Source organism: Hippoglossus hippoglossus, chromosome 8 (assembly GCF_009819705.1).
Source record: "Hippoglossus hippoglossus isolate fHipHip1 chromosome 8, fHipHip1.pri, whole genome shotgun sequence".
In the NCBI taxonomy this organism is placed as follows: Eukaryota; Metazoa; Chordata; class Actinopteri; order Pleuronectiformes; family Pleuronectidae; genus Hippoglossus; species Hippoglossus hippoglossus.
Genome location: NC_047158.1, coordinates 15,440,202 through 15,463,367, shown reverse-complemented (window position 1 = coordinate 15,463,367; position 23,166 = coordinate 15,440,202). Strand labels below are relative to the sequence as shown.

Sequence of the window (23,166 nt, the reverse complement as noted above, 5' to 3'; positions counted from 1 at the left end):
AATTAAGAGTCACTGCACCATATAGTGTGAGAGGACTGTGGGAATATATAGCGGGAATTAAGTTGTCTCTCTTTAAAACTGCATAGAAAACACTTTTCTTCTAGTCTCCCATGAGTAATGTGCATGTTCTCAACTTCTGTAAAGTCTGCTAAATTTTACCAGCTCACATGAATAAATAGGATGATTAATCAGGTTACGGTAAACATTCTCAGCCCACATCTTCACTATCCGCTCTAAAATGTTTATTTTCCATACTGGAAACCCGTGTTGTGCCTTATATGCATTTGCACTGTGTTGAGTGCAAGAGTGTGATTGGTTTGTTATTTTACCTGCAAAAAATGAAAGCCAGTGTGTTCAGGCTGTTGTTGAAGTAAAAATAAACCTCACTTGAAGAATGGGACATGTGCAATTACTCTACACTGACTATACACACCAGATTAAACCATGTGTGTTCACATGTTACTGTGGAGCTGGGAACAAATAAAAACACTTTTATCATGCTTCTTGTGTGAAATCAGCTCATTGAGTTTGTCCTCCTGTGTTTGAACTGGGAACACTAAAGCTGTGTGCGCCCCACCCCCAGCTTTACTAAAACATGAGGAAACCAAAGGGATAAAAACCTGCAGTCAAAGCACAGACAAGTTCTTTACAAAGTCCTGTTTTAACAAAATATAACAAATTTTAACTCAATTTAAATCACAACGAACGCATTTTTATTTTATAAACATGTCTAGTCATTACATAAAAAAAATGCATGTTGATATAAGGAGCCTTTTGTGTTGTGGTCGAGCCAGTAGATCAGGACTATGCAACATTGCAGAGCCACACAATGGGCGCTGGTATTTGCTGTGAGTGAAGAGAAATCTGGCTCAACCCTGTCTGATTGTTTTACCTTCTTTCATCACTCCTTCCTCATCTTTTCTGTACATTATGTCTGCAGAAATCAGAACAAAGTCCCACACACGTCTCTTCCTTCACTGCCACACATTCAGTGTGTCGCTCCAGCTAATGGTCCAAGATAAGAGGATCTCCTGTTTTTCTTCAGGAGAGTTTCAACCGTGTGCTCCTCGGTGATCCCTGTCAGCTGGCGAGAGTCTGGCCCTGAGGAGCAGCAGAAACTGGGAGACACTTCACTGTTGTAGTTTGATCCTTCTCGTCTTCTTTCGTGTCTTCTTCCTCTGAACTCTCCTCACTGTCAGAGTGGTGGTTGCCATTCGTTCCATTGCTCTCTTTGATTTCTATTCTCCCATCATTTGTGGAGGGTTTTGTGGTGGCGCTGTCTTCATCCTCCTCCTCATCTTCAACCGGGCAAATTGGATCTTCATCTTGTCCGCTATCGCTGTCATCCCCGACATCTTGGTTCTCGTCGCCACTGCCCTTTTCTTTCTCCTTGTCAATCATGAAGACAGGTTGGGTCCGTGCAAGGGGAGTGGTGTCCATTTCTTCATCTTGATCCATGCTAGACAGATATAACAGCATGGGTTAGATTCATTAACTGGAAATTAGTTTTCAAACAGTATCTATCATGCAACTAGACAGAAACAACAAGTTTAAGTTAATATTGGAAACTTTTTTTGTGGATCATTCAAATCTCAGATCTCACATTCTGTAAATAGTTTAAGTTTCTCTGTGAAAATGAAAAATGTGGCAGCATTCCAAGGTTTAGGAATGCTTGTTTATCTCAGTAACGAAGAAAACCTTTTCAACTTTGATTGCATCGATGACAGACTCGATGGCATGTTTGATCCACATAAAGGATCACGAGATAATATCCTGTTTACAGCAGAAAGGACAGGGCAGTGAATTCATGAGCTCCAGTCTGAGACCTAGAGACTGAACATACAGGGCGAGACTCTAAAGCTGCTTTCAGACCTGCACCGAACTCCAGACATTTTCCAGAGGGCCTGTATGGGAAATGTGTCAGCGGCTCATGTTTCTCTCACCTGGACGGTGCTCCGGCCACTCTCATCTTCTGCCACATGTAGTTCAGGAACATGGACGCCTGCAGCAAATTTCCAATCCTCTGCATGTGTCTCTCTGAGGGAGAGAGAAGAGGTGAAGTTATTTCAGCCAAAACTAGATTCAGGGTTTTGGATTAGGTAATGATGTGAACGTAACAGGAAACTTAAGCCGTTTTAACAACAATGTGGTTTATATAATACACATTGCCTTTGTAACACCGTCTCACAGAAAAAAAGAGCAAAGGAGACACCAGGAAACCCAGAATCAGTATTAAATGTCCTTTACATAAACAATAAACTGACTCATGTCCTCTTAAGCTCTAAACTCCGCTGTCACTTTGTGGTATGCAGGTAAACACCATTGGTTATTAATTGAACTATGTGCATAACCACATTAAAAGACACACCCAATGATCCAAGGCAGATAAAAACAGATTCACTTGTCTCACTTAATCAACTCTATTATCCCTGAGGGGAAATTCGTTTGGCAGCCAGGCAAAAAACTAAACTCTCAGGAAACACGGGCACAGACTCGGGCACAAGAAAGAAAAACATTCAAATTCATAAGTACATCAAATAACAACAGAAAACAGAGAGCTTGTAAAACCATCAATAAAACCAAAAGTAAGACCCTCATCAGTCAGTGTCCTCGTTAGAATTTAATATTTTGATGGCCTGAGTTATACAAGAATTCTTTTAACCTGTTGATAAAGCCAAAGGTGAGCACAGACTCTACCATTGAGTTGTAAAAAGGTCTCATCCATTTACTGCACCCACCAAACCAATTGAGCTTCTGGAGGAAGTGAAGACGTTACTGTGCTAAATCTCTCTCACACACACACACACACACACACACACACACACACACACACACACACACACACACACACACACACACACACACACACACACACACACACACACACACACACACACACACACACACACACACACACACACACACACACACACACACACAACTGACCTGTGTATGGAATGAGTCCCTCCAGGTGTGTTCGGGCTCCCTGGTACTGCAGCAGCTCCTCGGGCGGCAGGTGTGTGAGGAGCACCTGGAGGACCGACTGAGCATCCTGGCAGTTTCTGGCGTTGGTGTTCCACACCACACAGTAGCGCAGTAGCGACTCTGAGAGGGAGTGAAAACAGGGTTGAGCGACGGGCAGCAGCCAGTGGTGGAAGTGGAGAAGAAAGAAGGAAAACAAAGGTTGACGGTGTTTGATGCATGTGTGATATTCAGGCTCGAGTTGAAAGGTGTTGTGGACTTTTCACCATCTTTTTCTTATTTCTGTATTTCATCATTGATCTCTTACCTTTCTGATCCACTCGCAGCTTCAGCAGAGTCTTTTCCAACATCTCCTGTCCGTCCTCCCCCTGACGGATCGCTAACACAACAGGGAACACGACAGCAGAGAGTCAGTGTCTAAGCTCAGGAGCGAACATTTGTTCATGTCAAGTTTGTGGTAATGACTCACATGGACTGTATTTGTATAAAGTATACATGTATTTGCGATTTACACAAATACAAGTCCTTCGCACCATAGATTCATACAGGGCTAGTATATGTTTTTTCTTATCACACAACACTGTCAGTGGCAATTTGTGGGTCAGTATCTTGCCCAAGGACACTTAGGCATGTAAACTGGAGGAGCCGGGGATCGAACCACCAACTGTCTGAGTGGAAGAGTCTGATTACTCAACGACTACCTCCTGAGCCACAGCCGCCCAGAAAGTCTACAGGGGAATATCTTTATATTTTGACAGCACAGTTCAAATGAAATGGGGAGAGAGGAAGACACACATGCACCAGCACATTGTCATTTATCTAATTCTCATATGATATGTGAGATGATACTATTATTAACGTCTGATTACACCTTCACCTCATTTTTTGTTGAAACCCTGCGCATCGTGTCCATGTAGAGTAAAAGAATTGATGAATAAGACAGAAGGGGGCGTGGCTATGTTATGGTTCTTATGTGTGCCAGTTTCACTGTAACACTCGTCTGCTGCCACCGAAACATCTTTCTTTCAATATGAACACCTCTCCATCAATATAAGAAAAACAGTGGGGGATGAACGAACTTTGAAATCTGTGAAACTCAATTGGATTATATAAACAGATACTCTGCCTAATTCCATTGTGCAAACCTGGGTTTGGCCACGTTCTTTCTTTTCATCTTGCATGACTAGGCAAGATTCATACTACTCACCTTTACGTTGCAAAACTGTGTGTGGATCTGCCTTTTGTTTGACACATGTACAGAAAGAAGGGGATGTTGATCCACCACCTGCACACGATGTGCAACAAAGATCATTTCCATTGTTGAAAAAGCATCTTTGTTGAAAAGTGAAGATTTGGGGACGCTTAGTTCAAACCTGCGCTCATGGTGAGATTTCAACAGCTGAAATATGACCCGACAGTAGCAGTGTTGGCTTTATCTTAACCACTAAATCTCAACTGTACCAACATCATCAACAGCCTGTGATTTGTCCCAGAAAACACTTTGTCACTCGCAGTTCTGTTCTCAGCTTGAAATGAACAAAGTCACTGCTCTCATTTCTTATGAAACATGACGTGTGGTTTTTCCTGTGTGTCATGGGAAGGGACAAAAGAGTTGTGAAACAGACGAGCACATATTTCTCAGTCAATGGAGCATCCAGGTGTTTCGGGTTTTACACTCAAGGGCCCGTTCATTGTGAAAGCGAGTGCTCAGCACGTATGACTCAACTCTCAAAGTGAGAAGTGACAGATGACACGCTGACGACACGTGTCACGATAACTGCAGGTGAACAGATCAAGGACAGAGATTGATTGCATGCAGGAGAATCTGATCTGGTCATGTGGTTAGAGATGGCGGAAAAGACTTGTAGGATTAAATACCTTTGATGACAGTGAGCACGGTGTGAGGATGGTCCAGTGAGATGGCCAGACCCAGCGCCTTCAGATACTTCTTCTCATGGAGCAGGTTGGACAACTCCTGCTTCCTTCACACACACATAAACACAGGATCAAACAGGAGCAGGCGACACGCAGCTGAGTGCAGTTTTAGAATTGGTACAATAAACGTCAACATTCACTGAAAATAAGCTCAAAGGACAACGACCAAAACATCAATATTCAAAACAAAGATCAACACAGTAATAACAGTAACTGTAGGTATAGATTAGGGCAGTCCTGTCACAATATCAGATTTTCACAACGATTATTGAGACTTTTTACAGCCGAAGTGAACATTTGTACCAAATATAAAAGACATTTCTTCGAGGTGTTCCTGAAATGTTGCCTTCACAAGACAGGACATGTTTTGTGACATCTCAGCGACCTTAACCTCTGAACTACTACAACAAACACACTAAACAGTATTTTTATAAAATAAGAGCCTAAATGGAAGAAGTATTCTATTTGTCTCTGCAATTTCAATTTCCCTGAACATCTGCACACACCAGTGGACAAACATTCACACATTACAACACATATAATCAATTGTCTGGGACCTGAAATTCACTTGTATTTATCAGAATACCAGAGCAGACATTCCCACACACCCACACCCACACAGCCCTGATCATTGCCAGACCTGACCTCCGACCCAGCGAGGCCCACCTTAGCCTAACACAGCCTCTGTTTATTCATCAGGGGAGAGAAAGACAGACAAACAGACAGGAGGAGGAAAGGTAGACTCAGGTGGAGTCTGGGACTAACACACTTCACCTTGACTACTGACCTCCAACAAAAGGACGATAAGACTGTTTGTGCATTACTTTGGTTTGAGAGAAAAGGGAGAGAGAGGGGTGGATGACTTTTCTCACGTCTAAAACATTGTGGACTTACTTGAGTATCTGATCCTCCTGTTTGGCCTGCTCCTCTGCCAGCTCCACTTCAGTCACATCCTAGTTGTGGACAGAAAACAAGAACAACATATTTGTGATCGATCCCTGCAGACGTAATTCTTTATTTCCCAGGGAATAATTCATGGATATTGATAAAAAAAGAATCAGGCAAATTTAGGGAACTGCCATCTATGAGTGTGTGAGATTTGGTACAAGCTTGATTGAATTGACTGTTGGGCCTTGGTGTAGGAATGCGCTCTAGTTATTCTAGTTTTGTGATTTATTTCCAAGAATGAAATGTAACTCCAGTTGTGAACCTCTTAGGACATTTATGTAAAGTTTGAGTTTATTTCTTTCTTAGTCTGGAAATCAATGTTTTTAGCTGTTTGATTACTAATCACTCTCCATGTCTTCTGATCAACAGGTGATTATCAGTCAAATCCCACTTACCACCCACACGGTGATATAAGAGTCCGCTGACCCCGTCACCATCTTGTCATCTTTGCGGGTGGCGTGGAGACCCCACACCTTGTCCTGGTGGGCGTCCAGCGTCTTCACACACTCATTGGTCTTGATGGTCCACAGCTTTACTAAACCGTCGGAGCCACTAAGGATAGAAGATCGGAGTAATGTGAACATCAAGTCGTAGCAGAAATCATGCGTTTTAAAAACTAAAATGAATAAGTGTGGATGTAGCCTGATCAGACTCCTGAGATTACAAGATAATCAAACATCCATTAATTTCAATGCCTCATCTGAGCATATGTAGGTAAAAGTGTATTTGTGTATATATACTGAATTATGGAGGAATGCTTCCCATGGGAGGCAGCTGGGTTTACCTGGTGAGCAGCTGAGTGCCACGACTCACAAAAATCACTTTCAAAACTGATGCGTCGTGCCCCTCAAATGTCTGAAGAAAGACAAAGACAAAAAAAGAACATGATCACATCGTTTCTACCTCACAATCAAAACCGTCTCTGGCAGGAGATGAAAAAGTTGAGAATTACAGTCAGTAAAGGAAAGACACAGAAACTAATAAAACCTTAATTAACACTTGTCATATTTTATGAGTGTCATCTTCACAGAATTACAGATATTATTACACTAATAAGGAAGAGCGCTTACACAACCACTGTATCCAGTCAATCATCTGCTCCTGTCATAAAATACACACTGTAATATATTTACAGCCAGTGGCTCACCTTCAGGCAGCTGAAGTCCTGCAGGCTCCAGAGCTTGGTGGTGCCATCAGCGGAGGATGTGGCCAGCACCTGGTCGACGGGAGAGAAGCAAACGGCCCAGACGCCGCGGCGATGGCCCCGAAACACCCCCAGCAGGCCCAGGTTCCCCACTTCTGCCAGCGACCACAGCTTGGCGGTCCGGTCCTGGGAGCCCGAGGCCAGCAGCTTGTCATTGGGCGACACTGCAACACTGTTTATATCCTGGAGAAATGACAAGGGGAGGGGGGGGGGGGGGAATGACTTTACAAAGTTGATGAGGTTTTAATAAATAAAAGAAAGAGGATGTGGAACAAAATGGAAAAAGATGAAGTGAAGACTTTGAAGGATTACAAAAAATAAGTAATCAAAGTTCTGAAAAATGTGACATAAATTAACATTAGTCTGCGTAGTAGCGATCAGAGGATATCATGTTCACAAGAAAGTGGAACAGTTTGAAACCTAAAGCCTTGGAACACAGCTCTTTCCAGCCTGGAGGCATAAAGAGCTGCATTGTCTAAATTCTCCTCAATCACAGCAGACATTGCTCAGATCTGATGTTTTACATGAAGACAAAAGACAAGTTGAGAAACCAGGCTCTGCTGATGGACAGTTAATTGTTATGTTGCGTCAGGAGTGTGCAGGTGTAGCAGGAAACTTGAGTGAACTCAAACATTCCCGCATCTTGCTTACGGTAATCAGTGGTTTAACCTGCACTTCCTGATGGGAAAAGCCACCCTTCATAAAACCACTGGATTTTGAAAAGAGATAGTGGGAGACTGACTTACATGGTGTGTGTTTCTCTCTCTATTCTCTCTAGCTAATGCCGAAAGAATCGCATAAAATATAATGCTGCTCTTATATAGACACAAGTAAGTTGGCTTTAAAAAAAAATGTGACTAAAAAGTTACACTATTACATTTCTTCAGCCTGTCTGTACTGGTTTCCACTACAACTCCTAGAACAGCAGGTGTATACAAGTATTAAAGTGACCTAGTCAGGTTTACACAGTAACCGGAATTATTCAATGTCATTTTAACACATTTCATTCACATTTTAAACTGATTTCAATAAGTGACCTTGTTTCCCGTGTAAATGTAAAAAAATAAGATTAGCTGAGCTGCATGTGATTATTAAGACTGATCTGAAAGTGTTCATTGTTGCCATGGTTATTAACGTAAAAATCTTTGTTACTATTAATTTAGTTATTGTTCAAACAGGCTTATACAGTATTAGTAGTAGTAGTGAAGCAGCATTATATATGTTATATATTAAGAAATGGTAATCCAACATTATTCATTATGAATAAACATTAAATATCCTGAGTTATTCTCAGATAAGGACATTTAATCTTAGAGACAGTTTGTGTATCATGCGACATTGTCAAGTTACAAGCAGCGACACTGGGACAGTGACACGTTACAGATGGACGAGTTACAACTATGTGTCTGGAATAAATTCAAAATTTGATTTGATTAAAGATTACCCAAAATATTCAGATATGCCGAAGGAAACTGCCAAATCGACGAGTTTGAAAATCACCTGAAAACTGTAACAGCTGAGCCACCTTGCAACTGCTAAAATCGTTTTCAATTATGGATTTCAGTGCGATCTGCATTTAATCATTTGAATAATCACTAGTGATTCTCAGTGAAGCTGCCCTAGTGGTTAAACGGTGTTATGACAGCACTGACACCTTTAGTTCCATTGGAGTGGGGAAATAAATATAATACTCGCTCCTCAAATTACAGAAAATTGGTCAAAGGCAAGTGATAGTGCTGGAAACAGGAAATGGGACGAGCCGAAAGTATGCAAAGGGGATTATATCCTTTACGCAAATAAAAAAAACAGAGGAGTGGTGAAATAATCCAGTAAGGAGTGGGGCTAAGTTTAAGAATAGACCATTGTCACAGATTTGAAAGATCCGGACTGTGCAGGTCACAAAGCTAAACAAACCACAGCAAAGTGAATCACATTCTCTGTCCGACTGCATACAGAAACTAATTCAACAATATATTTTAACCTGTCGAAACAGCTATGAAAACACTAGACATGCATTAGTAACCACTTAGTAATTAAATAAAGAGCTACCACAAAAAACTGGCGGTTATCAGATACTTCACTTTAGTTGAATGTTAACAGCCAAGTGTGCCATGTCAACATAAGTCCATTGTTTTCCATTTATGCGGGAAAAAAAGAAATTTCCATGTCAACCTTTTGTTTAGTGGAAAGCTCGTCTTTCTTGCTGAAAGGTAAAGTCTCCACTGTCAGGCTTTTAAAATATTTGGCGTTTAACCCTGAAGGATATTAGTAACTATTGAGAAGTGCTTTCAAGTACTGAACAATAAAGAATGAAGTAAATTGTGTTCTGGTCTCTGTCCAACAACAAGGACTTTCTAAATGTGCACAAAGGCCTTCCAAGAATTTGAAGAGGAAATATCTTTTAATCCACGAGCATTTCAAAAGATATTTTTAGGAAAATATTGCCTTCATTGACAGGAAGACATGCGGCAAATGGCCAGGTCCGGAATCAAACTAAACAGGTTTTTTGACATGTCATTTGGCAGACGCTTTTATCCAAAGCGACTTACATTTAGTGCATTCAACATCTATGAAGGGCCATTTAGGGGTTCAGTATCTTGCCCAAGGACACTTCGGCATGCAGATGCGGAAGACTGAGGATGGAACCCCTCAGCCACTGCCCCCCCCCCATTCACTCATTAACTTTTATTTGAAACTGAACAAAAACTGTTTCTGTGATGGGGTCCTGCAAAAGATGTTTTTGTGGAATATATCCTGCGGCTTCGATGTTTTGGGCTCAAATTCTCCACTGTCCAAGCGCGGTGATATTTGGCTTACACTATATATATATATATATATATATATATATATATATGTTTTTCATTGGGCGAGTGCCAGGTACTAATGGTCACAGTTTATTATTCTTTCTGGACAGTGTGCAAACATTTTTGACGTGTACCTTATCATGCGCCTTCTCTGTGCATTGGGCGGTCAGCTCGTGTATGTCTTCTTCTGTCTCAGGCAGGTCTGCAGGCAGATCCCACACCTTGATGGTGCAGTCCTGACTGCCAGACACTACAAAAGACGCTTTCATCCTTCACACAGAGACAAAGATGGAGGATCATTACTGTCAAGCAGCTTCGCAAAGACTTGTCTACCAGCTAACTCACTATCTGTGTTTATACATGTGATAAGTAAACATGTGTGAGTGGAGGAATGTTAAGTGTTACCTGGAGCAGGTGATGGAGCCCACAGCATTGGCGTGGCTGGAGCCCTGGGCCACACATCTCACCTGCCCACTATCACCGTCCATCTGCCACACACGCACTGACCTGTCCTGAAGACAAACACACACACACACCACACAAATCTCACTGTTTACACAAATGCTATTTCATGGTCCTCTAGTTAAAGATGAACTTATATTGAACATGTGGATTTGTGAGCAACATGTGGAACTAATCATTAATCCTTGTGTTTCTGTTCCCTGTTTGGTGCAAAGAGGTGAGCTCACCTTTGCACAGCTTGCAAAGAGAGAGCCGGTTTTGAACACATCCAGAGACAGGACAGTGTCTGTGGAAGATAGAGGCGAACAGTACGATGCATAAGAAACACAATCGGCTCAACAAGTCAACTTTTAACAAGGCACAGCTGAGACAACCCATGTTCCCTTTTTATGTGTTAAACACATCCACTTTCAATATTACTCAGTCTACTAACTGAAACAATAAGCACATACTTCAATACAAATAATTGATTGCCATCATTACCAGTGTTGTAATACACATAATTGTTATAATACTTTAATTTCCAGTCATCCAGGTTGAGTGAAAAAACTGCTGCAGGTTTCAGAAGCTACAGAAAAAGTAGCAAAACTATTCTTTAAAGTTTGATGCCAAAAAAGTTGAAATGTGTAAAATATAGAAAAATAAATAAAAGTAAAAAGAATAATGTATTTTTGTGCTATTAACCTTTATGGGCACATGTCAACAGCAAAGACATTTCCTACTGCAGATTGTTTCACATGTGGCTCTACACGAACTCATGCTGCCCTCTGCTGGTGGGGACTGACCTGTGTGTCCGTAGAGGATCTGGCAGCTGTTGGTGAGCAGCTCAAACACCTTGATCTGGCAGCTGTTGGTGGCCACCACGATGTGACTGTCTTTACCCAGGAACTTCACATCCAGCACCTCATCACTGTAGCCCACAAACTGAGAGAGGGGGGACGGAGGGGGCGACAGAGGAAGAGCGTTCATTAGTTCTGAATCTGTGACAGTGATCACCCGACTGAGATGTCGAGGTCTCTCCAAGGAACTAAACGGTGCGAGTGCCAATATATTTTAGCATATTACAGACAAAGAAGCAAAAGAGCTAAAGCATACATTTTTTTTGTTAAGTGTTTAAAAGACAGCGAACAGATGTCATCCTCTTTATAGCATCATTTAAAGTTTGGTGGTGTCAAGTTTCTGCGACTTGACATTTGTCTTGTTAAAAAAAAGGCATTAAATTGAGTAATGTCATGCCAATAATATATACAAATTTTAATTGAATCTAATGTAGATTTCAAATAGTAAATATTACCCACCTGCTGCTGTGTGGTGAGGGCAGGCAGCTGGTAGAGCACTATGTTGTGTTCTGCAGTGACTGTGGCCAGTCTAGAGGAGAGGGGCAGGTGCAGCAGGTACGTCAGACTGCGAGGGTTGTCGTCCTGCTCTTCCTCCTCCCCAGTTACAGGGCTGAGGGTAGAGAGGAGCTTCTGGCTGTAGATGCAGCGCGCCGTACTGGCCTCCCACACTCTTAACACCCCTACGGAGACGATGGGGGAGAAGACGTGAGTTTAAGAAAGCACAGGGACTCAGCTTTGATTTTCAGAACTATGTAAAAATCCAACCTTTGCTTCCAGCTGTGATGAAATGCAAGTCATTGCTCTTCACGCCAATCTCAGAGAAATCTTTATTCTCAGGCAGCAGCACAACGCCTTCCACAGCCTGGAGACCAAGACAACACGCACAGCAAGTTCAGACGTCAAGAGTCACAGCTGCAACATGTGCTTCACATGAGGAGTACAAAAGATTTTCAGATCCGATTCACAGTCTTACCTCGTAGACAGGTACAGTCCTCTTGGCTTTCCGAGTCTCAAGGTCCCACACTGTACAGATCTTATCTCGACCAGAACTGCAAACAAAGATCAACACAAAGTTACAAACAACAGCTTTCAAACCTGCAGCTTTAGAAGACAGACAAAACTGTCTGCTGTTTGTAGATAAGATGACAGAAGGGATATTGTGTCCATTTTGTGTGTGTGTGTGTGTGTGTGTGTGTGTGGGGGGGGGGGGGGGGGGGGGGCCAACACAGTACCTGACCATGGTGTCACCGTCAGCGCTGAAGCTGAGGGAGGTGACGGCGCTGTAGTGGCTCTGCAGCACAAACACACACTGACTGGAGCGCAGGTCCCACAGCCGGATGCCGCAGTCCAGAGACGAGGAGAAGAGCTGCAGTCGGCTGATGTCTGGGTGGAACCGGACGAGGCTGCAAAGATTCAGATTAATTCAACTGTCGATTCTTGTTCATAAAGGCAGGTACAAAATCAGTAGTGTCCATTTTAACCTGAAAATGGACATCTTTAACTTTTTAATGTGACAACTCCAACTGTAAATGTGATGCTACTTTAATTTGAGCTGTTTCCATAAAAGTATTGAATAATACTTTTTGGATTATGTTTAATCCAATAAAATATTGTTTCTCAAATCCCTTATGCTTTTAGTTTTTACTTGTTGAGTATTCATGACAGATAACATCACTATAAAAGCCCTTGTATGTGCAATCCAGTTATATACTGCTACTGTATAACATGTGACAATCAGAGTGGATTCTTATTTTTTTACTCCACACATTAATACAGCAGACTATTCACGAATAACTCACTAACCTCACCCGCTGACTGAGGGTCTAACTTTTCAAAACCAAGCTACAACTTCTGTAATAACAACTGATTTGAAGAAATAATCTTCATGCTGTCTCAACTGTGGTTCACAGATATCTGGACTTACTGCACAACTCCAGATGACCCTTTCAGGTTGTGTGTGCAGTACTGCTTCACCACATCCCAAAGCTTAATGGTACCGTCACAGCCACCTGCAGGACAACAAGAGGAGAAGGTCTTTAAACTGTAAAACTGTCTATGCAGCAGGTGAATTTCACAGCTTTTATTCCAGTGTCAGCTGACCTGTGGCGAGGAGCGTGGAGGTCGAGTCAAAGGTCATACTGGCTACAGGCACTGTGTGAATGGCCCTCCAGGAACGAGTGCACTGAGCTTGTCTCCAGTCCCATTGCTTCAGCAGCAGAGCCCTGCTGGCTGTTACCAGCAGCTGAGGTGGGACACAGAACAGAGGTCAATAAATACTAAACACTCTTGTACAGGCTGACATTAGAACATCAAGCAAACTTCCACTGAAGTAATGACAAGTGGTCACAGCGTCTGCTTTACCTCATCGTCACAGCTGAGTGCAAAAGATGTGATGTCCTCTAGATCATCCTGTAAACAGACAAGAAGTACAAATTTACAAATTACAGATATATTTGACTATTGAAAACAACTTTAAATCAAGTGACAGTTGTGATTTAAAGTTGTTTTCAGGTGTAAAAATGTGTCTTTAAATTTAAAATAAAAATGATAATGTAGGATTTATGGTGATAATTTTCGATATCGACTGATATGAAAATGTAACTCCAGCCCTCAAAGGTCTTGTGGACTCACATGCTCGACACTGTGGACAATCTTTCCTGTGCTGATCTCCAAAACATTGACACGAGAGCCACAAGTGCAAAAGATGTGTTGCTCATCGTTGCTGATCTGGAAAACAAACAGATGGAGGGAATAAAGCTGCCGTCACCAGAGTCAAGTCCGTCAGCCTGTGAACACATCTGTATTATGCCTTGTGAGGAGAGGTCCGGTCTGTTTATGGAGATTGTCTCGAGCTGGAACAAGTCAGGATATTTTGACCACTGCTGCACCACTTAAAACCACAACTTTGCAGCGTGGTATTAAAACTTGATAATATTTTTTATGATTAGTACTATTTTCTTACAACAGACTAAATCTTCACAAATGTTTGTCACAAAGTGTACTTCTTCAAATTTGATCAAATTGACCTGGAATCTTCTCAAACCCGGTAAAAGACAAACTGTATGAAAAAACATATATATAGATATACACATCCATATAAAAAAATAATATTTATATATATTATTAGTGCATATGTAAAATGTTGCATCAAAGTTTATAGCTACATAACTAAAGACCAACAAAAAGATATCTCTCCAGGATGTGCATATCAGATATATAAGCGATATAATAAATATGAATTTATAATTCAGTTATACACTCACAATATACATTTGAACCAAAACTCATAGATATGTGCATTCTAAAAGCAAAACTAACAATAAACGAAAATATATACATATATTTATTACTAATTTGTAATATCATTAGTTAGCTACTTATTCGTGTTTGTATTATGTGCTGCTGATTGTCATTATTATTTTCTTATAACATGTGGTATTATTAAAGTACTGATATTTTAGTGGGTGGGGGATTCAAGGGGTATTGCTGTGTCTATAATATTGTTAAAACAAGTTTTGTCCAATTATATGTGGAAAATCAGTGAATATATGTGGGAAGAAATGATGTGCTATAATTAAAAGGTTATTTTTAAGAGCTGGGGGATGTATCCACATGTTCATGTTGAATTTGAGCCACATGTGCACGAAGCAGAGAACTCACCTGCACTTTCCCTCCTTTGTAAAACGGTTCGATCTTGCTGGAGACATCGTAACTGTGAGAAAAGAGCAGGAACGTGACTGTGGAAACTTGGAGTGACACTTTAGCTGAGCGTACGTTAGCTGATAGCTCGTGTTAGCTATTAGCTTATATGTTTTCTCGTCTCGTCACAAAACACACTTACTTTGTCTTGAACTGGAGGTTGATGTTCGCCATCTTGCTCACGAAAAACAAAATGCCACAATAAAAAAACTAAATATTTCCCGCAGCGATGATGAAGTGATTATTTCTCACTTCACACGTTGGCTCCAGTCAACACATCCATGCCGCATGTTGATGGCCCGAGTCGCACACATTGCGCGTCATCGGAGCGCACGACGCTGCGATTGGCTGGACGGTTTCATAGTGAAATCCCGCTTCTATTGTCAACGTGTAAATAAACAGAAACCCATGAAATAAAAGGGATAAACTTGTGATTTAAAAGTTCATAAGTAAACAGAGTTATTAACACGTGTAAAGTGCAGAGTTTCATGATAAATAATTTCTGTTTGAAATATCATAATCACTTTTAGATGTGTTGCTCCTGACGCTCACAACAATAGACTCAGCCGCAGCCATTCATGTTTAAAAGTCTGTGTTTGACATGTGGAGGCTGAGCTCTGTTGCTAGAATAGCAGGGAAGTATCTGCCTTCGTTTTTATAATTCACACGCACACACACACAGAGAGAGACAGAGAGAAACACACGGTCCCTCCTTCATGTTTTGTCAGGAATGTTCATGTGTGTGTTGCATTGATAACGAGGGTGTGTGTGTTCCCTGTGTGACATGTGAGAGGATCGATATGGACTGAAACCAGCGCCCGTGATGGAAACACGGTGAGGACAGGAGGTTATTATGGTGAGTAGACACCAAACAACTTTGTTTATTTAGTCTCGGTTTTTATTTCTATTGATTTATTTCTTCTTTGCTTTTGACCAAGTTACTCTAATATGATATTTGGACAGCTACCGCTCTAATATATTTTCTCAACTCTGAAATGTGTTTGAATTGCTATGTAACATATGTTCTTGTATGACTGTCCTCTTTTTTTTTTATTAAACATATAAATAATTTGAAATTCAATTAATAATTCCATAACAGCAAATATCATGGTTTTATTGGCATTTTCTAACTTTCACATGAAATATAAGAGTGAAGGCACCTGTCTTTTTTTGTTATCATGTGATCAGTCATATGACTTTCCAGAACAATTCTCTTTTGTTGTCTTCAGCCTTTCTGTTGAAAAACACTGTGGACGGGTTGTAGCAGTTGTAGAGAGCATGTTTTACAGTTGTTGGTACATAACCAGTCAGAGTCTGTCGATCAACTGTCAGATCTTTAACATATAATATCTCCATGGAAAGAATGAACAGAACAATACACAATGATAACCCAGTATAAACTTGTGTTTGTGTTGGCCTCATCCAGGCGGACCCAGAGGTGTCAACACAGAGCGGGGGCTACGATGTGGAGCTGTTTGTGGACTCCCCAGACTACGACCTGATCTGCACCATATGTCAGGGCGTCCTCAGGTGTCCAGTGAGAGCTGCGTGCCACCACATCTTCTGCAAGAAATGCATCCTACAGTGGCTCAAGAGGTACAGAACACAACATGGATCAATACTACAGAGGAATATCATAGTATAATTGTGCTGAATTTGATTTTCAGTCATGTTTAGTCCACACAAAAGAACCAGACTAACTGATATTTGTCCCCAACAGACAGGAGACATGTCCCTGCTGCAGAAAGTCCGTCAACCCGAGCTTGATCTTTGTCATGTTCAAGCTGAGCAAATCTATTGGACGCATGAAGGTCAAGGTGGGAAACTGAAAATAGAAGTGTTGAAATCGTCTGCATTTGAACATAAGGATAAAAGATATGTTATTACAATTATTACTAAGTATTTTTACTCAAGTACATGATAACAAATGATACATGACTTAATACTGATGAATATATTACAATAATAAGAGACTTGTTGCAGTTTGACCAACCAACAGTTCATATAAGAGCCAAAATTAGTTTCACCTTGGCCATATACAATAATAAAAGTCCACTTACGTGGTGTAAGTGACATCAATATCAGTAATAATACTTACAACACTCATAGGGGTCATTTCCCACAGTACATTATGACTAGTTTTGATAGTTTAAGCAAGTTTTTATTGTAGTATTTGCATGCTTTATTATTTTCTTGTTGTCAAATCAGGCCTTACACTGCAGTATTGCTACTTTTACTTCGCTGAAGGATCTGAGTACTTGCTCCACCTATTCTATTTCTCTACTTCTTAAATTTTTCGTACATTATAATAAATCGTCCTTCTTTATTTGCAAATCACATCATATTTCTCTGTGTCTGCAGTGTAAGAATGAGATCCGTGGTTGTGCAGAGACCTTCCCCCTCTCAGAGCAGTACTGCCACAGTATGAGCTGTCTGTATGAGCTCATCCCCTGTCCCTACCAGGGCTGTCGGGCTCAGCTCCTGCGCAGGGATCTGGACATCCACGCACGCCACTGTGAGCACTGGCGTCAGCCCTGCCACATGGGCTGCGGGACGATACTCTCCCACCGCACCCAGGCCCAACACAACTGCTACAAGCAGCTGAGGCAGGAGTACGAGGCCAGACAGAAGAACCACAGGGCCATCGCCACTGCCCTGCAGAGGAAGATGAGGAGGATGCAGAGCACCATGGCGTACATGAAGAGGCAGATAGGGCTAATCTGTGAGAGCCTGGAGGTGATGGACGATCTGCACGAAGACGAGGAGGAGGACCTCGGAGAGAGCAGTGGCAGCTCCGGTGGGACGCCAGGCGACAACTTAGGCACCGGCTGAGAGACAAGTTCCTGCTGCTGTTTCTTCTCCATGTGTGTATTTCTTTGAAGATGTGTGTGTTTTTTTTAAATATGTAGGATTGAATCGAGTGGATTTGTCACAATTTCGTGCTGTAGTTTCATATATTTTGTAAATAAAGTATTTAATATCACACTATTGTCAAGAGAGTGTTATTGAACGTTGAACAAAGGTGATTAACATGCTAACTCGTTAATGATGATGAGAATTACATTTATTGATATCTGATAGGCTATGAATGAAAACAAGAAATGGTAAAACATTTAATATTATTCTAAAATAAACAAACTTTCAAGACCCAGGTTTGCTTCATATCACTTGGGTGTTTTATCAGTTTGCCTCCAGGTATAAATAACAAGGAGTAATTTTTCCTTATCAATTCACAATAAATAAATAAAAATGAAATAAGCAAATATTCACACCTGAGATGCTGGAACAAGTGACTTTTCTTGTTGCATTTGACCTTTTGAAAATCATAAAACTTGCTGCCAGTTAATATTCTGTAAATTCATAATTTCGGCTCTTTTGTGGAGTTTATGGTGAAACTTTGCATCAACAGGGCCCGAGCAGTGAAGCGGTAGGACCACTAACTGCCACTAGAGGACAGCAGTAAGCAGATTCTCGTCCGGGGGGAGATATCGCGATAACACATCTAAATAAAAGCCAGCGGAACTTCTCGTGGTTCTTCTTCCTGTTATACAGATCACGTAAGTAGTCATGGTGGATCCTCATCCGTCTTTATCTCACGCATCCTTCAGACAAACAGACTGAATTTACGTATTAAACTACCTGAGAACACGTTGTGTCTAATCTGCTGCGCAGTTGTTACCGGAGAGAAGCTGAACGTGTCGATTTACTCACTGATCGGACGTGTAGCTTCCAGTATGGCGGCCATACTCGTGTTCTGGCAGATGACGTCTAAAGAGACGTTCAGAGATTCATGCTTCATTATCAGCGGGAATATGTTATTTATTTTTAATGTTTTTTTTTATTTGTCCGGTAGCAAATGGCGGACGACGCCGGTGGTAGAGGAGGTTTTCGCGGAGGATTCGGCGACCGCGGCGGCTTCGGCGACCGTGGCCGCGGCGGCCGGGGCCGTGGACGCGGCAGAGGCCGTGGAAGGGGCCGCGGAGCCCGGGGCAAGTCCGAGGACAAGGAAGTAGGTTTCACACCTGATGTCAACTGTGTAGATGGTGTAAGTGTGTGACACCGATTCAAGAGGTGGTGAATTTAACCGAGTCCATGCTGTGTGCTCTCAGTGGATTCCAGTCACCAAGCTGGGCCGCCTGGTCAAGGACATGAAGATAAAGTCCCTGGAGGAGATCTACCTGTATTCTTTGCCCATCAAGGTAAACCGCGTGCGAGGCTGACATGACACTGCTTATTTTTGCATAATTTGCCCTGATTGTACTCGTACGGTCACATTTCATTAGTTCATTAGCACAATTACTGCTCTGGATGGAATTAATTGACCACACTACTCTCAAATCTGCATCTCTACATGTATAACACCTGTTTATACCAGTGTATGTTAAAATCTTGAGAAATGTAAAAAGAATAGTTGTAATCATTAAATTAACATATTTGTAGAATCAAAGACTGATAATCTATTGTTGGATGTGGTGATATATACTTTCAACTATTGACAGAAACTTGCTCAAATCATTCGACTGTCCTGAGATTTTATAAACTGGTTAATAGAATAACAGCTGATTTCTTGATGAAGTTATATTAGTTGCAGACCTATCCTTATTTTGTAATGCCACACTTGAAGCTGCTGTGTTAATGTAACGTTAACACAAAATGATCCAACACAAAGCATGCAAAACTATACAAAGATGGATTATTCTCCTTTCACTTCTGCTCTGTTTCGGCCTAATGCTCATCTCTTCTGTATTTGTTGTCCTGCAGGAGTCAGAGATCATCGACTTCTTCCTGGCTACTGGTCTGAAGGACGAGGTGCTGAAGATCATGCCTGTCCAGAAGCAGACCAGGGCCGGTCAGCGCACCAGGTTCAAGGTGAATGTCACGAGTTCTTCATAGGCCTCCTGTTATTCAGCACTTTCACAGCACCAGTATCTTAGTCTTACCCCTGGCTGTGTTTTACAGGCCTTTGTTGCCATTGGTGACTACAATGGCCATGTGGGTCTGGGGGTGAAGTGCTCCAAAGAGGTGGCCACAGCCATCCGTGGAGCCATCATCCTGGCCAAGCTGTCCATCGTCCCCGTCAGGAGAGGATATTGGGGTAACAAGATCGGTAAGCCCCACACCGTGCCCTGCAAGGTGACTGGTCGCTGCGGATCTGTGTTGGTGCGTCTCATCCCCGCCCCCCGCGGTACTGGCATCGTGTCTGCCCCTGTCCCCAAGAAGCTGCTCATGATGGCTGGTATCGATGATTGCTACACCTCTGCCAGAGGCTGCACCGCAACCCTCGGCAACTTTGGTAAGATTCTTGTTGGTTGTGCACCTTCATCTGTGTTGTGTCTGGTATTCTCCACGCTCTGCTCAGCACACCTGCTGCCGTGGTGTAGTTGTCGTCAATCGGGAGAGAAATAAACGAGTATTGTAATCCACAGCAGAAAGACGTTTAAGTGGTCTCCTCTGTTTTATAACGGTGCTCAACATTGTTTATTTTACAAATGACACTGCAGACACGTGCTGGAGCATCATCTTAAACATACTGTTTCTTTTTGTTAACTTTCTAGCCAAGGCCACCTTTGATGCCATCTCAAAGACTTACAGCTACCTGACCCCTGATCTCTGGAAGGAGACAGTCTTCACCAAGTCTCCATACCAGGTACAGTACACAGCTTTGACTAACTTGTCTTGTTTACTATCATTGATATGCAAGGTTATTTGACTCTCTGCTTCCTTGTTCTTATTCCAGGAGTTCACTGACCATCTGGCCAAGACTCACACCAGGGTGTCTGTGCAGAGGGGGCAGCCTGTCCCACCGCCTACCTCCTAAACTTTTTGTACAATGAATCGTTGAATAAACAATTCTGAAACAATGTAATGTGCACTGTCTCATTTTGCATGAACTTGGCTCATGGAAACAGTTGTGGTTTAGAAATTGAAGGAAGCGCCAAACATTGAATAGGTGGTATGGATAACTTGCAATATGGGAAATTATCAAGAGATCTGTTATCAGATCTGACTATACCTTGAATAAAAATTTTAAACAATTTAGTGGCACTTAAATGGCACTTATAGCACTTTGTAGTTTTGCTTTTTTGAAGAAGTTGTACTTTCTTGATTCTTGTTCTGGGTTTGTACCCTCATGGTTGATGCACTTATTGTAAGTCTCTGGATAAAAGCATCAGCTAAAGGTAATTTATCAAGAGATCTCAAGTGGCCTCTAACAGTAACATCCAAACTTGAATGTACCAGTCAAGGTTCACAACTGAAGTGAATCAGCTGCTGTGTCAAACTAGGTAAAATCAAAGACCAGTGTAGTTGTTACTGAACCTTTTATCACTGAGGACAGAGCACAATGACTCATGCATAGTTTGACATAGATTTATTTTACAATTATTACACAGGAAGAGGAGAACTTAAGCGCTCTGGGCCTGAGGTGCCATCATTCGTTCTTTTTGCTTCATTAGACATTTCCTCCCACTGGCGTACGCTCCAAGATCTCCGTCTGCAAAGAGGCAGGTCACAGATCAAAACCAGTTGGTAACGGACAAACCAAGTACAATGTCAGTATGATTCATGAAGGAGAGCTACTTAAACATGACAAAAACACTGCTTCTAGTTTTTTGTATTGCACTGCACATGTTCAAGCTCCAAACTGCACAGTACTTACAGCGTGACAGGAAGTTGTTGGTTGTCTCGTTGAACTGCTGTATTTCTTGAGCACAGTTCTGGTGGTAGCTGGGTCCTTCTCTCTGCTGGCAGGCCCTCATGCGCTCCTGGACCACCTTCACAATCTCCTGGTCCACTTTACTGAGGGGGGAGATGCAAATAACACTTTTTATTCCTGAATAATTGTAATTACAAAAACACTTTCACCCTGTTTTGTGTCATTGTAAAAGTTCTACAATTTAAAAATGAGGCTCCACAGATCAGTGTTTTCTCATTCAGCCAAAACAGCCCCCTGCTATGGTGGATGAAGGGGGCAGGTCTCCAGTCTGTTTTTTAACATTATACTTGATGACTGTCACCATTACACAGGTATTACATTGCCTTCTATATTGTACAGACATAAACTTGACTTTGGATACCGACTGTCTCTGCCTGTAGTTTGAGAGATAACGTGGCATTTCCAGGGTTATTCTCCACTTTGCTACTTCACTTTATCCGCAATCATGGGGAAGTGTAGGTAATTCTGGGACATTGAAAATCTTAAATTTCAATTATGGGTGGTCTAAAAAAAAAAAAGTCTACAAATTAACTTGTTGAAACATGCAGAAACCCTGATATTTGGAATACTTGCACTAGACTAACCACAAAGTTAAAGTGGAGTGTTTGGGGGTAACAAAGGCTGGTGGGTGTCTGTGTGTTTGTGTAGGATGAACAACTCGTGTGTGTGTTTGTGTAGGATGAACAACTCGTGTGTGTGTGTGTAGGACGTGGTACTTACTAGTCTCTCCTCCACTGCATCTCCGCCTCGTAGTAGCAGAGATAATCTCCATGCTGACACTCAGCCAGGTCGGGGACACGGCGGAACTTCTGGTGGTAGTACACGGCCTTGTTCCTAGAACGAATGCTGTCCACAGCATCTGGATGAGAGAGGAGACACAGTCCGGTGCAGGGTTAGACCAGGCTATGGAGCTATGGAGCTATGTAGCATGGGGATCTAGCACAACAACTAGCTAAAAGGGGCAAACATGGCAGATTAACTCAGTCTATCATGTTAATTCCACAAAGCAGAGGCTTGTAATTGAGTTGATGTAATATTTTGTAGTAGTAATAATATGGTTAAATGCCTGAATACACGTGTTGTAGTGACTAAATGACCGCGGGGACCTGCTAGCCGTGTTGATGTCCTGTTAGCAGTTAGCAGCGTTAGCTTCGGTTACCTCTAAATGTGGTGACAGGCAGGTCCACGGAGTAATAGAAGAGTTTGGACAGGATCACAGCCGGGTTCGGCAGCGCTGTCTGCTTGTCCACCACCGGGGTTTTCCGGGGAGGCTCCGGGTAAGCTCCTTTGTCATAGTCCGCCGGCATTTTCGCCTTATTTCAGCCGAGACTTGAGAAATCCTCCAATTCGACCTCAGCTGCGCTCCTTCCGGGGGGGCGCATGCGCAGAAGACGCAACGGAAATGGCGACCAGCAAATGTAAAACTTTATTTTTTAACTAATTGGTCTTTATTTTTTACATGATTCTAAAATGATTACAGGGTGGAGAGTTTATTTATTATGAAGAATTTATTTGAAGCCCAATAACGATGATTTAAAAATCCTGAAGGTTGAAGAGTAAAAGTTAAAGGACGAGTTG

At 42.0% G+C, this 23,166-nt stretch overlaps 4 protein-coding genes across 5 annotated transcripts; 2 read left to right on the top strand and 2 right to left on the bottom strand.

Moving 5' to 3' along the window:
* Positions 1 to 245: 245 nt before the first annotated feature.
* Positions 246 to 15,202, bottom strand: tbl3 (transducin beta like 3). 2 transcript variants are annotated; one of them, XM_034593596.1, is made up of 23 exons: positions 15,016 to 15,202; positions 14,835 to 14,886; positions 13,806 to 13,901; positions 13,536 to 13,583; positions 13,275 to 13,416; positions 13,099 to 13,183; positions 12,407 to 12,577; positions 12,148 to 12,223; positions 11,940 to 12,036; positions 11,634 to 11,854; positions 11,121 to 11,259; positions 10,563 to 10,621; positions 10,279 to 10,385; positions 10,008 to 10,143; positions 7,013 to 7,252; positions 6,650 to 6,720; positions 6,261 to 6,417; positions 5,812 to 5,870; positions 4,861 to 4,964; positions 3,290 to 3,361; positions 2,947 to 3,105; positions 1,944 to 2,037; positions 246 to 1,459 (listed from the first exon to the last, which is right to left on the bottom strand). In XM_034593596.1, exons 1-23 carry the CDS (start codon positions 15,045 to 15,047, stop codon positions 1,081 to 1,083), a joined length of 2,796 nt encoding a protein of 931 aa, XP_034449487.1. In that variant the 5' UTR covers positions 15,048 to 15,202; the 3' UTR covers positions 246 to 1,080. The 2 variants fall into 2 exon arrangements, with proteins under 2 accessions (XP_034449487.1, XP_034449488.1); XM_034593597.1 differs by lacking the exons at positions 246 to 1,459; positions 1,944 to 2,037 and adding an exon at positions 2,392 to 2,464 and having other exon boundaries at positions 2,910 to 3,105; positions 15,016 to 15,197.
* Positions 15,203 to 15,598: 396 nt separating this feature from the next.
* Positions 15,599 to 17,845, top strand: rnf151 (ring finger protein 151). Its single transcript, XM_034593216.1, has 4 exons — positions 15,599 to 15,729; positions 16,300 to 16,469; positions 16,594 to 16,690; positions 17,235 to 17,845. The coding sequence occupies exons 1-4, from the start codon at positions 15,727 to 15,729 to the stop codon at positions 17,703 to 17,705; spliced, it is 741 nt and encodes a 246-aa protein (XP_034449107.1). The 5' UTR covers positions 15,599 to 15,726; the 3' UTR covers positions 17,706 to 17,845.
* A 548-nt stretch (positions 17,846 to 18,393) lies between these two features.
* Positions 18,394 to 20,735, top strand: rps2 (ribosomal protein S2). Its single transcript, XM_034593346.1, has 7 exons — positions 18,394 to 18,430; positions 18,727 to 18,882; positions 18,983 to 19,072; positions 19,635 to 19,742; positions 19,833 to 20,166; positions 20,429 to 20,520; positions 20,611 to 20,735. Exons 2-7 carry the CDS (start codon positions 18,730 to 18,732, stop codon positions 20,689 to 20,691), a joined length of 858 nt encoding a protein of 285 aa, XP_034449237.1. The 5' UTR covers positions 18,394 to 18,430; positions 18,727 to 18,729; the 3' UTR covers positions 20,692 to 20,735.
* Positions 20,736 to 21,230: 495 nt separating this feature from the next.
* On the bottom strand, positions 21,231 to 22,980 carry ndufb10 (NADH:ubiquinone oxidoreductase subunit B10). Its single transcript, XM_034593967.1, has 4 exons — positions 22,748 to 22,980; positions 22,309 to 22,447; positions 21,532 to 21,671; positions 21,231 to 21,366 (listed from the first exon to the last, which is right to left on the bottom strand). The coding sequence occupies exons 1-4, from the start codon at positions 22,893 to 22,895 to the stop codon at positions 21,278 to 21,280; spliced, it is 516 nt and encodes a 171-aa protein (XP_034449858.1). The 5' UTR covers positions 22,896 to 22,980; the 3' UTR covers positions 21,231 to 21,277.
* Positions 22,981 to 23,166: the final 186 nt, after the last annotated feature.

Bases quoted from the DNA above. Each gene is read 5' to 3' on its own strand.
- tbl3 (XM_034593596.1), bottom strand. From the start codon at position 15,047: ATGGCGAACATCAACCTCCAGTTCAAGACAAA. The intron at 10,144-10,278 runs GTAACACTTAAC...CTCTGTGTGAAG, and splicing joins GGCTCCATCACCTGCTCCAG to GATGAAAGCGTCTTTTGTAG. The intron at 7,253-10,007 runs GTACACGTCAAA...TCATTTCTCCAG, and splicing joins CAGAGAAGGCGCATGATAAG to GATATAAACAGTGTTGCAGT.
- rnf151 (XM_034593216.1), top strand. The intron at 16,470-16,593 runs GTACAGAACACA...TGTCCCCAACAG, and splicing joins ATCCTACAGTGGCTCAAGAG to ACAGGAGACATGTCCCTGCT. The intron at 16,691-17,234 runs GTGGGAAACTGA...CTGTGTCTGCAG, and splicing joins TTGGACGCATGAAGGTCAAG to TGTAAGAATGAGATCCGTGG.
- rps2 (XM_034593346.1), top strand. From the start codon at position 18,730: ATGGCGGACGACGCCGGTGGTAGAGGAGGTTTTCGCGGAGGATTCGGC. The intron at 19,073-19,634 runs GTAAACCGCGTG...GTTGTCCTGCAG, and splicing joins TGTATTCTTTGCCCATCAAG to GAGTCAGAGATCATCGACTT. The intron at 20,521-20,610 runs GTACAGTACACA...TTCTTATTCCAG, and splicing joins TCACCAAGTCTCCATACCAG to GAGTTCACTGACCATCTGGC.
- ndufb10 (XM_034593967.1), bottom strand. From the start codon at position 22,895: ATGCCGGCGGACTATGACAAAGGAGCTTACCCGGAGCCTCCCCGGAAA. The intron at 22,448-22,747 runs GTAACCGAAGCT...TCTCTCATCCAG, and splicing joins GCCTGTCACCACATTTAGAG to ATGCTGTGGACAGCATTCGT. The intron at 21,672-22,308 runs GTAAGTACCACG...CTCCCCCCTCAG, and splicing joins ATGCAGTGGAGGAGAGACTA to TAAAGTGGACCAGGAGATTG.